The sequence below is a fragment of the Salvia splendens genome, chromosome 13 (assembly GCF_004379255.2).
Source record: "Salvia splendens isolate huo1 chromosome 13, SspV2, whole genome shotgun sequence".
NCBI classification, from domain to species: Eukaryota; Viridiplantae; Streptophyta; class Magnoliopsida; order Lamiales; family Lamiaceae; genus Salvia; species Salvia splendens.
This window is the reverse complement of record NC_056044.1, coordinates 1,405,444-1,417,948: the sequence shown is the minus strand read 5'-3', so window position 1 is coordinate 1,417,948 and position 12,505 is coordinate 1,405,444. Positions and strand designations below refer to the sequence as shown.

At 39.8% G+C, this 12,505-nt stretch overlaps 1 protein-coding gene across 1 annotated transcript in view; it reads left to right on the top strand.

Moving 5' to 3' along the window:
* Positions 1–10,550, top strand: part of LOC121762210 (glutamate receptor 2.5-like) — an 81,010-nt gene extending 70,460 nt beyond the window's left edge. The window contains exons 7-11 of the mRNA XM_042158020.1: positions 3,629–3,910; positions 8,401–8,753; positions 8,924–9,227; positions 9,517–9,914; positions 10,091–10,550. Coding sequence (XP_042013954.1) covers positions 3,629–3,910; positions 8,401–8,753; positions 8,924–9,227; positions 9,517–9,914; positions 10,091–10,438 — 1,685 coding nt within the window. The 3' untranslated portion in view covers positions 10,439–10,550. The remainder of the gene's footprint in view (positions 1–3,628; positions 3,911–8,400; positions 8,754–8,923; positions 9,228–9,516; positions 9,915–10,090) is intronic.
* Positions 10,551–12,505: the final 1,955 nt, after the last annotated feature.

The window sequence follows — 12,505 nt, the reverse complement described above, 5'->3', positions numbered from 1 at the left end:
AAGAAGAAAGTAAGAAATTATTTGGTGAGATGGTATTTGGTGAAGTGGGTTTCCCTCCTCACCTTGAAGAATTGGGAGAGAAGATTGTCAAAAAGTGTGAAGGTCTTCCACTTATGATAGTCACAGTTGCTAATCTCCTATCCAAAGAAGACAAGACACCAAAATTTTGGACCGAGGTAGCAGAGAAACAACATAATTCAGTCTTTGTGGATGCATATGATCAGATAGCAGAGGTACTTTTCCCAAGCTATGAATACTTAGATCAATATTTGAAAATGTTCTTTCTCTATTTGGGAGCTTACCCTTCATACACTGATATCTTCAGTAAGGAATTCTATCATCAGATAACTGCGGAAGGATTTTTCGAATCATATACTAGGCAGACTCTCTTTGCACATATAAATAAATGCTTGGATATTCTTTCTCAATGCTATCATCTTGTTCTACATGAACGCGATATTAGTTCCTGGTTTTCAAAGAACAAGTTAAGCGTGCATTCTTGCTGGCAGCACCTGTGTAAGAAAGAAGCTAGTAAGATCAAGTTTTTACATGTTATACAAAGTTGCGATGATGTTATGAAAGACCAGCGTCGGTTGTGTGCGCATTGCAACACTTTATTTTCCTTCGAACAAGTGTATGATGCAATAAAAAGTGATTGTGCGTCCAGTGCCCGTTCTCTCCTTTGTTATGGTCCTTACCACAAATATCCAATTCCAATACATGCCATGGATTTCAAGTTGCTTAGGGTACTAACAGCTGTTCAGGTCCGACTTTACCATATCCCACTTGAAATTATGAAACTAGTTTGTCTAAAGTTTCTTTCCCTAACGTGCAACAAAGAGCTCCCTGCTTCCGTATCCAATCTTATTCAACTTCAATCCCTAATTATTGAGCAGCATACGAACATTAAAAAGCGTGGAGCTTTGTCATACATGCCGGTTGAAGTATGGGACATGCAGGAACTAGAGCACATTGAGGTAACCGGAAGAGACCTACCAACCCCTAATTCTGATGCTACTTTAGAAAAGCTCTCTTGCCTTCATGGTGTTAGTGCAAAGAGTTGCACTAGAGAAATTCTGAAAAGAATCTCTAATTTACACTCATTAAACATTATGCTGGAGTTGAAGCCTTACGATGACGACGATGATATCAACCCACTGAGTGGCTTGGAATATATCTCAACCGAACTCCATAATTTGGAAAAGCTTCTCTATTCAGTGTCTAACCCTGAGATGAGGTATGAGTGTATGGTTCCTCTTTCAATGTTCTCATCAAGTTTGAAGAGGTTGGAGTTGGATGGCATAGGGTGTTCATGGAAGCACATGAATGACATTGGTTCGCTGCTACCAAATCTTGAGGATCTCGCTTTAGGACAATATGCCTTTCGAGGCCCAGAGTGGGAGATAGAATCAGATTGTTTTTTGAAACTCAAGACACTTTTAATTGAGGATAGTGATCTGGTGCGATGGATAGCTCAGCAAGGAAGCCTCCCAAGGCTTGAGCTCCTAAGCATACGGCATTGCTACAAATTACAACAACTCAATTGGGCACGTGATCCCTCAATGATCGCAAGGGCTGCAATCGAATTAGTTGAGTGCAATCCCTTAGTCGTCGCTTCTACCAAGCAATTCCCAGAATCTCTCTTTACAGTTCGTTGCCACTCTTCTTTTTGAGATGAGAAGTCATTGCTAGACTCTCAACTTGGCTAACAGGTTTGACCCCCTAATACTCCCCTATTTACAGTTGACTGAATATGGAATTTATTGTGTTTTGCTATATTCTGTTACAGTGTATGCTGGTAATTAATCTTTTAGTTACTACTTTAGAATGAGAATTTAACATGTGAGTGTTGTTTAATTTAAATAACATGTCTACAAATTTTTAAGTGCTCACGTCCTTTATTCATTTTTTGTTTTTTAGGCAACTGAGAGAGAGAAAAAGGATGTCAAGCGCTGTGTCAACGATTGTGAATTATTGATTTTGTTGAGGATTATGAAACCTCATGGCTGGATAATGCTTGAATATTTATGTAATGGTTGAGTTAAAGGGATTGTTGAAATTGTAATTTCTGTGATTGGATAACATGCGTTTCGACTCTTCTTGTAATTCTTGTTTCAGTAACTTGTGAAGATATTATTGCTCTTGTTCGTTATGTTAGGTTTTTTTTTTTTTTTTTAAGGAGGATCGACGGTGGTTCCCCACCTACCCCCGAAGTGACTCGGACCCCCGGCCTAAAGGGTCGGAGGTGAAGCGTCTTACCAAGCTGCGCTTCGTTGTCAAGGTGGGACCCAATGGGTCCACCAGCCCCGCAGGAACGGGTCCAGGATTTTTCACCTCCCCCAGCTCCTGGGGTCGGAGGTGAAGCGTCTTACCAAGCTGCGCTTCGTTGTCAAGGTGGGACAGGCCAATGAATCCACTAGGGCCCAGAGAAATTAATCCCCAAGATGCGCCTCCCAGGGGTCGAACACGCGACCTCTAGGATGAGGCGGTATCCATGCCTCCCTTCTCAACCAGTTGAGCTACGAGGCTTGAGGTTTGAGGATTTCTGCATTTTTTGCGAGTTATTGTTTGTTGTTCGTTGCCCGTCGACATTACATACACACGTTTTCAACAGTAATAATACTACTCCGTTTGTCCGCCATTAAATGTTTCTCATATTTCACTTTTTGTATGTCGGCCCCACATTCGACTTACTTTTTCTTTCATTTTAATTTATTAAGTCAAACAATTTCTTAAGACTCGTGCCAGTTAAATACTCTCTCCGTCCCACTTTAGGAGTCCCGGCTTACCATTTTTGGGTGTCCCACTTTAGGAGTCCCGGTTGAAATATTCCATAAATGGTACTCCCTCCGTCCAACATTAGGAGTCACATTTATGAGCGGCACGAGTTTTAAGAAATGTTAAGAAAAGTGGGTAGAAAAAAATTAGTGAAATAGGGGTCTCACTTGTATATATTAGTTTTAAATGAAATGTGAGTGGAATGAGTTAGTGGAAGGTGAGACCCTATTACCATTTATGTTAAAAGTGAACCAGGACTTCTATTCGCTGACGGACTAATATGGCAAAATAGGACTCCTATTCGCAGACGGAGTGAGTATTAGGCCTCACATTCCACTAACCTTTTTCCACTCACATTTAATTATAAAACTAATATAAAAAAGTAGGACCCACGTTCCACTATCTTTTTTCATCAACTTTCGTTTACATTTTTTAAAAATCCGTGCCGAACTCAATTGGGACTTCTAAAGTGGGACTGAGGAAGTATGAGACATTTAATCATGAAATGAGGGAGTATTATTTTCATAGTCATCTAGGTCAACACTCAACACACACAATGATATCCAATTTTTTTGTAGTAGTACCATACAATTTAATTAAAATTAATTAATATATAGTGATATTCCCGTCGTAAGTCATCTATTCTAGTTAATTTCCTACGGCATCTTACATGAACTTTCCAGTTCCACGTCATACTCGAAAGACTTAACAAATTATTTGTTCAAACCTCCATTTCTTTTAATCTCAAGAGCCAATAACAACCATTAATAAAATCAGTTTGAAAAGGTCGCCTTAATTTTTGAACGTAAATTTCATTCCTCTCGTTCTACTGTATATACTTAAAAAAAATTTCTAGATTCCGCCGATTCATCGCTTTTACTCAACATGGAAGGAGTGCTTGATATAAAATCAGATTATTCAACGAATCACAACAATTTCAAAGCGTTTAAATCCAAATTCAGAAGAAAATATGAATCCAGTTTTCCATCAGAAGAAAATCCGACGCCGAGCATTTACGCCCTCCGCGCCTACGACACCGTCTTTGCCGGCGCCGGCGAAGATTTCAAAGGCCTGAGTGGAAAATTAATCTTCGAAAACGGCTTCCTCTGGCAAAAGCCGGTTTTCCACATTGTGAATGGTTAGAAAATACAATGAGGCAAAAAGTAAAAGACGGGGAGAACTTCAAAGACTACATTGTGAATGACTTAAATTTTTTATTATCTCAATGGTTACACAACCTTTTATAGGCTCTGATTCTAGCTATACATGGAAAATATATTCTAATTATACATATCCTTTGTATTTGATTTTCCATAATCTTTAATTACTTTCCTTCTTTATTCTTGCCATAATTTCATCCATTGCCTTCTTGTTCTCCAATTAATTAATTTCCTTATTCCAATACTCCCCCTAAAGTTGAGTGTCGACTTTTTCGGCACTTAACTTGCACGATCTTTAGTTTGATATATAGTTTATACTCGTATTTAAGAGTTCTTTAATTTCCATTGATAGTTTATGCTCGTATCATAGAGCTTCTTCAATTCATCATTGATTGTTTAGGCTCGTATCAAAGAGTTATTGAAAGTTTAGACTCGTTTCAAGGAGCTCTTCATTCATCATTGAAAGTTTAGACTCGTTTCAATGAGTTCTTCAATTTTCCGTTGACGGTTTTAACTCGTGTCAAGGAGCTCTTCAATTTTCTGTTGACAGGTTTAACTCGTGTCAAGGAGCTCTTCAATTTTTTGTTGGCAGTTTTAACTCGTGTCAAGGAGCTTGTCTAAACAGTTTTTACTCATAATTAGGAGCTATCTCATCTTAGATAGTTTTAGCTCGTATCTAGGAGCCAAATCATTTTTTTCTGACTGGCAGTTTTTGCTCGTATCTAGGAGTCATCTTGATAGTTTTAACTCATATCAAGGAGTCATCTTAGACAGTTTTAGCCCGTATCTAAGAGCCAAATCATTTTTTTCTGATTGGCAGTTTTTACTCGTGTAGAGGAGTTTTTTTATCTCTGACTGACAGTTTTGACTCTTGTCGAGGAGCTCATTCTGACAGTTTTTGCTCTTGTCTAAGAGCCAATTCAGACCATTCTCGGTCCATTCCGGCTCAAACTATGAGCCAATTCATTTCTTTTATTTCTTGAGCTCAAACTTTGAGCCCATTCATTTCTTTTATTTCTCGAGCCTAATAACCATTAGGCCCAAATTTATTTCTCCTTTTTGGAGACCCTAAAAATGAAGATGTGAAACCATCATCCTCCTTTATGTTTATTCATGGGTCTTTTCTCGACGACATACACTCCAAACATGCTACCTCCGACGAGTAATCGCCGAACTATATGGAGTCTCTGCTCCGTATGTCATTCTTTTCTGACAATACTTTTAATCGTCCATCCGAAGTCTGCTCATTTCTCGACGGTGAGAATTCTCCAATAACTCCTTCAATCCAGTTTCTAATTCTCAACAGCCGACGCTTTGCGGCCATTGTGCGTCCCCCATCTCTGTGTGGCGACACTATCTTCTCCCATTTAGTTTAAGAAGGCATCATCTTCTCTTATTGGCTTTGGCTTTTCCCTCGGTTGTTCCTTTAACATCATCTTATGGCAATGGGTTCTCAACGTCCTCTCGACGACATCCCATTCCCACCAACTCTTCACATCGGCTGTGTGGCGACGACATTAGCTCTCTCCCCCTCGCTGCACAGACGTTGGCTGCTCCGCCTTCGTCCTCAGCAATTATCTCCTTGATTCGGAGATTGAATCGTTTGGCAGTGGCTGATATCTCCCCCTCGGCCAAACGCTTCATCCATTATAACATGAGTCCGCAGCCTCTCACGAAAGTTCTTTTCTCCAACCAACTAATCTCTTTTCGGTGACTACTTCCATAGTATCAGCTTTCCGGTGACATTTTCTCCCCCTGTAACGGATTCCACTTGAAGACGACACAAGCTTCTCGGCCGAACAAACCGATGACTCCTCTGTTTTCTTCGATTGGAGACTCGGGCTGCTACCTTCACGGCAACCTCTTCCCACTGGTTCTTTCCTATGTTCAAAGAGGCAGAGAGGAATTGTTCGGAGGGTACTTCCTCTCCCCCTCTACCGGGCAATTCCTGAAACACCATACCAATATCTTGATTTCGTCTTGCAGCAAGTATTAGCTTCCGAGCCGTCTTTACATGGTCAGTAGCAAGTGTTATCTCTTCATCACCATTATTTGTTTCCGAATCCGTGGGGATTCTTCCATCTAGGTTTACCAATTCATGTCAGCTTGGATACAACTTCCTTATTATTCAACTCCAATCCCTGAGTGGTATCGGTACAAGCAGACACCAAACTTCTGATATCACTTTGCAGTAACCAGTAGTATCCATCCAATTTGCAATCTTTAATTGCTCTTTCTCCTTCAACCGGTCACCAGGAAGCAGGCAGCAACCTCTCCAGTCCATCGTCCGACCACCGTGAGCTCTTCTCGATGGGATACTTCATTCTCTGTGGCCATCTGACTCAACTTATTTTAACACAAGAAAATCCCGCAAGTGTACGGGGCTAGTGTAGCACAAAGCAAGCAAGAGTATCGTATCCCACAGAGACAAAATGTATAAACTCAAGTACCACGGACCGATTTTAACTACTATCTAGACGATTCAAATGTTTGGTTGATTCTTGGAAAAACAATTAAACATAAACAAGTTAAAAGCACGCAACAAAGGATAGGTTTCAAATAAGAGAACGAGGTAGAGCTTTGGATCCGACTACAACACCCACAATGTAAACAACTCAACAACTTTGATTACCCGTTGAAGTCTCTAGGATTAGAAGGACAATCGCTATTCTAGGATAAGCCCCCTCTCGAGTGCACTCAACCCGTTGATTAACTATTAATATTGAAGTCTCCTTCTATACTTCACAATTAACTCCTATACTCAAAAGATTCAAGTCCTCACTCTAGAATTCCTTCTCTCGAATGCAAATTATCTAGGTGTTGTTCATTCTTTTATCAATCCTAATTAGGTATCTCTCGATTACTCAAAACTAGGTCAATATATCCAATTGGTAGCTAGGCAATTGAATTGAAAGGCACAAGAATGAAACAAAATAATCACAAGAGCATAGGTAATCAAAAGCTATTGAGTCAATCACAAGTATTCATTGTAGTCTTCACCAAAACTCTACAAATGATTTAGCTACTCATATTCAACTCAAAAACATAAGAATAAACCATAGTCATTGAATAAAACATGAAAACCAATGAAAATACTCCCAAGGGTGGATTGAACGGAAATTCGTCTTCGTCTTCAATCTTGTTGAGGATTGGGACGCCTTTCCTCCCAATTTCACTCTCCAAACCTTCAAAAGCTGCTATGGGGCGTGTATGGTCTCCTGAGGTCGAAAACCTAGGTCTTCTTTTATACCCGGGGCGGAAATATTCAATCTCGCAGAACACATCGCCCGGCCGGGCGATTTTAAGTCGCCAAAACGCCCGGTCGAGCGAACTTTCTGGAGTTCGCGACCAAAACGCCCGGTCGGGCGTTTTCCCCTTAAAAATCGCCCGGTCGGGCGTTTTCTCTGGAATCCTCCAAAAGCATTGTCTTCGTCTTCGAAAGGGCTTCGCGTGAGTATCTTGCACGCCCCCATCGGAGTCCGGATGAGAGAGTTATGGCTATTATACGAAAGTCGCGCATTGAAGCGCGCCCGGTCAGGCGATTCTTCCTTCAAGCTCGTTTTCAAGTCATTTTCACCTGTTTTAGCTCCAAACACTTGACAAACTCGTCAAACACTTATGTAGTGGATAATGGATGTAAACTCAAGTAGTATGCTACAAAAACACTGAAATGTTCACGTTAAACATCCAAAATACTTGCTAAACCACGAGTTTATCACCATCTTCTCGGCAGCCTTCAAGGCGCCCATCTTTGGGCTCTCGATCTCTACGGCGGGTAATCGATTCGCCGTTTCTGCCAGCGCCCGCCAGCCTTACTTCTCGCCGCTGTCCGCCATCGGATGCTGGAGCTCGCCGAGGTCACCCCGTTGCTGCTGTCCGGATTAGTTCGGGCAGCTGCTGCCCGCCGTTCTTCGTCTTGGCAGTCCCGTTTCTTCCAAAACTTGATAGGAACTTGGAATTGTTTCTTTTGTCTTGATTTCTTGAACAAAAATATGGGACGGAGAACTTTGTAAATTGTGGGAATATAACAGTGGTGATTCCTCCACAAGCAGAATATTTGGTGCAACTATTTGTGATATTTGGGTTTAAGAACTCCGATTAAAAGGAACCCTCTCTTTTTTTTCCTTTTTTTTGGTTTTGAACAAACTAACGAAGGATCGTTAGCTACTCTGATACCATGTTAGAAAATACAATGAGGAAAATAAATGACTATTGCAAAAAGTAAAAGACGGGGAGAACTTGAAAGACTACATTGTGAATGACTTGAATTTTTTATTATCTCAATGGTTACACAACCTTTTATAGGCTCTAATTCTAACTATACATGGAAAATATATTCTAATTATACATATCCTTTGTATTTGATTTTCCATAATCTTTAATTGCTTTCCTTCTTTATTCTTGCCATAATTTCATCCATTGGCTTCTTGTTCTCCAATTAATTAATTTCCTTATTCCAACATGAACGTGATCGGTAAGAGCTACAGAGAAGTGGCGGTGTGGTTGCCGGAGTTGGGTATCTCCGGCGACAGAGGACTAAGCTCGATCTTCTGGCCGGGAGGAGAGCAAACGGTTCCGAGAGGATGGAGCTTGGGGAGCAGAGAGAGGCCGTTGAGGATTGGGGTTCCGGCTAGTGGCACGTTTAATCAGTTCGTGAAGGTCATGTACGATACTGGCCGGAATTCGACTCGGATTACCGGATTTTCGATCGAGGTTTTCCAAGCGGTGGTGAAGAAACTTCCGTACGACCTTCAATATGAATTAGTTCCCTTTCCTGGCTCCTACGATGAAATGGTTTTCCCCTGTTTTTCCTCTGTTTTACTTCTGGTAATTGAATCGCTTCTTTTTTCGGCAAAATTTAAAGAAATTGTTTATAGGGAATTAAGTAAGACAGGTAAATATGAGAAAAGAAAGTGATAAAGAAAATAAAGTATAAAAGAAAATACTCTGTTCCATTTCAATATTCTTTAAATCTGTGGCAATAGAGCTTTGATGCAGCAGTAGGTGACACCGAAATAATGGCAAACCGGTGCGTTTACGTGGAGTTTTCACAGCCTTATATAGAGTCGGGGCTGGTGATGGTGGTGACGGTGAAACCCGGACTTAAAGACTCCAAATTCATAGCTTTAAATCCCTTCAACAAGATTATGTGGCTGCAGCTCGCCGCCGTCAGCACAGCCACCGGATTTGTCATCTGGCTCAGCGAATTCGTAGTCACCGGAAATTCCATTCTCCAAACTATCTGCTCTATTCTCTGGCTCCCAGTCACCATAATCTCCTTGTCACAAAGTGAGTATAAGATACAATTTCTCGATTTGTGTGCGTGTGATCCTTACATTGGCCCATGTTAATATTCACTCAATCGTTCCAAGTTTATTGGATGTCCCTGAGGAGCTTTTGGAATGTTCCCAGTGTAACCTGTTTGTCCCATATCGACTTAGGAAACATATGTGGGATTTATAGACCAAATGAGTTGGTTTCTAAAAGGCTAGTCTTTTAAGTTGAGTTCTGTATGTTGGTCGTATTAAGGGTGTTTTGAGCTCAATACTAATACAGTGAACTCCGTGTTTTATCACAGGAGAGAACATCAAGAACTCAACGTCCAAGCTTGTGCTAGCGGTGTGGATATACGTGACTTTCGTGGTGGGAGCGAGTTTCACGGCTGTCCTAAGCTCGATGATGACTGTTCCGAGATTGGAGCCATCTGTGAGGGAGATAGACGTTTTAAGGAACTCCAATGCAGCTGTAGGATGCAATGGCAATTCCTTCATCTGTGATTATCTCATCAACGTCCTAAACTTCAAACCCAACAATATCAAGCGGGTCAATTCCATTGATGAGTATCCACGAGCTTTAGACAACGGTGAGATCAAAGCCGCTTTCTTTGTCTTGCCACATGCCAAGGTGTTCCTCGCCAAGTATTGCAACGGCTACATTGTTTCAGGGCCTAGTTTCAAACTAGGTGGCTTTGGATTTGTAAGATACTATCAACTTCTCATCCTTTTTTTTTCCTACAGTTTTCTCTGACTCTAAGGGCATGCTTGGTATGATGAAACAGAATGAAAATGGAAAATGAATGAATATATATAATGTAAAACAAGTCATATTTTAGGATTTTCTTGTTGATTTTGTATATGTTTGTACATGACCAGGCATTCCAAAAGGGGTCTCCATTAGCAATTGATATATCAGAAGCAATACTCAAAGTATCACAGAGTGGACATGTTGACACATTGGAGCAGAACATGCTCCATCACTCCAACTGCACTTCGTCACCAGCAGCCTCACAGAAGGCGGCTGACGACATAAGATTAGGCCCGGGTCCGTTCTCCGGCTTGTTCATGATCCTAGGTTGCATCCTAGGTTTTGCATTCGTCGTTGCGGTCGTTCGTTTGGCGAGGGCGAGGTGGACCAGTTTTTGCGATGGGCTGTGGGCTTCAATGGTTGTGATCAGAGAGTGTTGCACAAGATTTGGGGCTACATATTTTTGTGTTCATTAGATGTAGACTAGTTTGTGATTTTTGCATTTAAACACATGCCTAATTAAGTGTGTTTGTATATAAATTTTCATTTCAAGATGTAAGAAAATGAATGTTTTCTTGCTTTAGCAAACACATTATTCTCACTCATAGTATATAAAGATAATTAGATTCAAGAAACAACATTTTAATATAACTGAAATGATGGGATATGGAGACACTTGACCCCTTTTGCTCTCTCATTTGCCTGATAAAATCGATGAATGAATATAGGATGTGAGCGTACATAAATATTCAAATGAATTGAGATTGAATCGACGTGGTTTGTGCAAATTAAATGTAGGAATGCTAACCTGTTAACCAAATTGAGAGCTAGGCTATTGGGATGTCCGTCCTACTGTGGATACTCTCATCCTACATATCATTTTAAACGTGGACCTCACGATCCATTAACATTACTTCCACTATGTTTTCCCTCACTCTTTCTTATCAATTGTGCATTAAAATTTAAAACCTATGTCATTTAGAACTTTGTCTACTTTTTTGGACAGAGAGGTGGTATCTCCTTATAGACTAATATGTTTACTAGTGTGAGCAGTTCTGATACGAGATATCTCCATATCTCTATTAATTTGTCTATCAATTATTTTCCATATCTTTACATATATGCTTATGATTATTTTCTTGGTCACTAAGTTAGGGTACTAGGGAATTAGTATTATAAATAGGAGTCTTTGTTATCTTTTGAATTAATCATTGAAGAAATACACGTATCTTATTTTATTTTCACGCTTTATTTCAATTCTGTATTGTTCTTGATTTGATCAACGGGCAAAGCTCCCATGAATATCTTTTATCCCTCCACTGATCGCAATCGCGACTCTGAAATCTTGTTAAGGGAATTTATCCCTTAACAAGTACTCTATATTATCTATGTAAACTAGGCAGCCATTAATTATATAGTCAAACATTGGCTCGACGTCGCCCCCAAACCTAGGTACCTACATTAAACTAGGTAAACAATTTGTGTGTCCATCTCTATTATATTCATAATTATTTGCATTTATTTCCAACAACGTCCGTTTCTACTTCCATAATAAATTCAGTTTTGCAAGAAAAAAATCATCATGTACTAACAATCAGAGAACAAATACAGATTAATTACCTGATATTTTTGACTGATTTACAAAACTAGAGAAAAGACCTCGGATAAAATTTCATAATTTTTCTAGCAATTTTCCATTTAAATATCACCATGCCTACTCAATTATTGAAGTCAACGATTATCACCACCATACCTACTCAATTATTGAATCCAACAAACAACATTGCTAATACAAAACTAATTTAAGGAAAGCTGGCTGCGGGAATAATATTTTTCCACAGAAAAGACATATTTCATAGAAAAATATTTGTTTTATGCACATTTGTTGAAGACATGTTCAATTTTTGGTGTTCGTTTGATCATATATGAACTTATATTTAACGAATTTTCGGTATCTATTACAAATAATACAAGATAGTTTAAGAAAAAGTGCTGTATTTATACTAGGAATATTATTAATATTAGATACTGTAGGAAAGAAATCAGGAGCATAATGAGTAATTGATATGGAGAATATTTACCAAAGATAGGGCACCATTAATGTAAATTAGGTTTACCTTTCTTGTATCATAGTGTAGCCTATATAAGCATAAGTCGTACATTTTTCATCAATCAATGGAATCCAATTCATACCCTAATTCAACATGGCATCAGAGCAGGAGGCTCGAGTTGCTCGTTGGCTCAGAAATTATTTCATCATAGCCTGATATACCAATCCCGACCTTTCGACCTAGACCAAACCAATCTCGACCATTCGGCCTAAATCAAACAACCAAAGTATCCCACCCTGCAAAACCGAAAACATGTCAGACAAAGAGGATGTCAAACCCGATCCAAAACAACCGGCGAACTTGAAGAATAGCAAGAATGTCGTTGTGGCATTCAAGCTCAATGGAAAGAACTACCCATTGTGGTCTAGACTTATGAAAGTCAAGATCGGAGGCCGAGGGGCATATTCGCACATCAAGAACGACCCCCCAGAA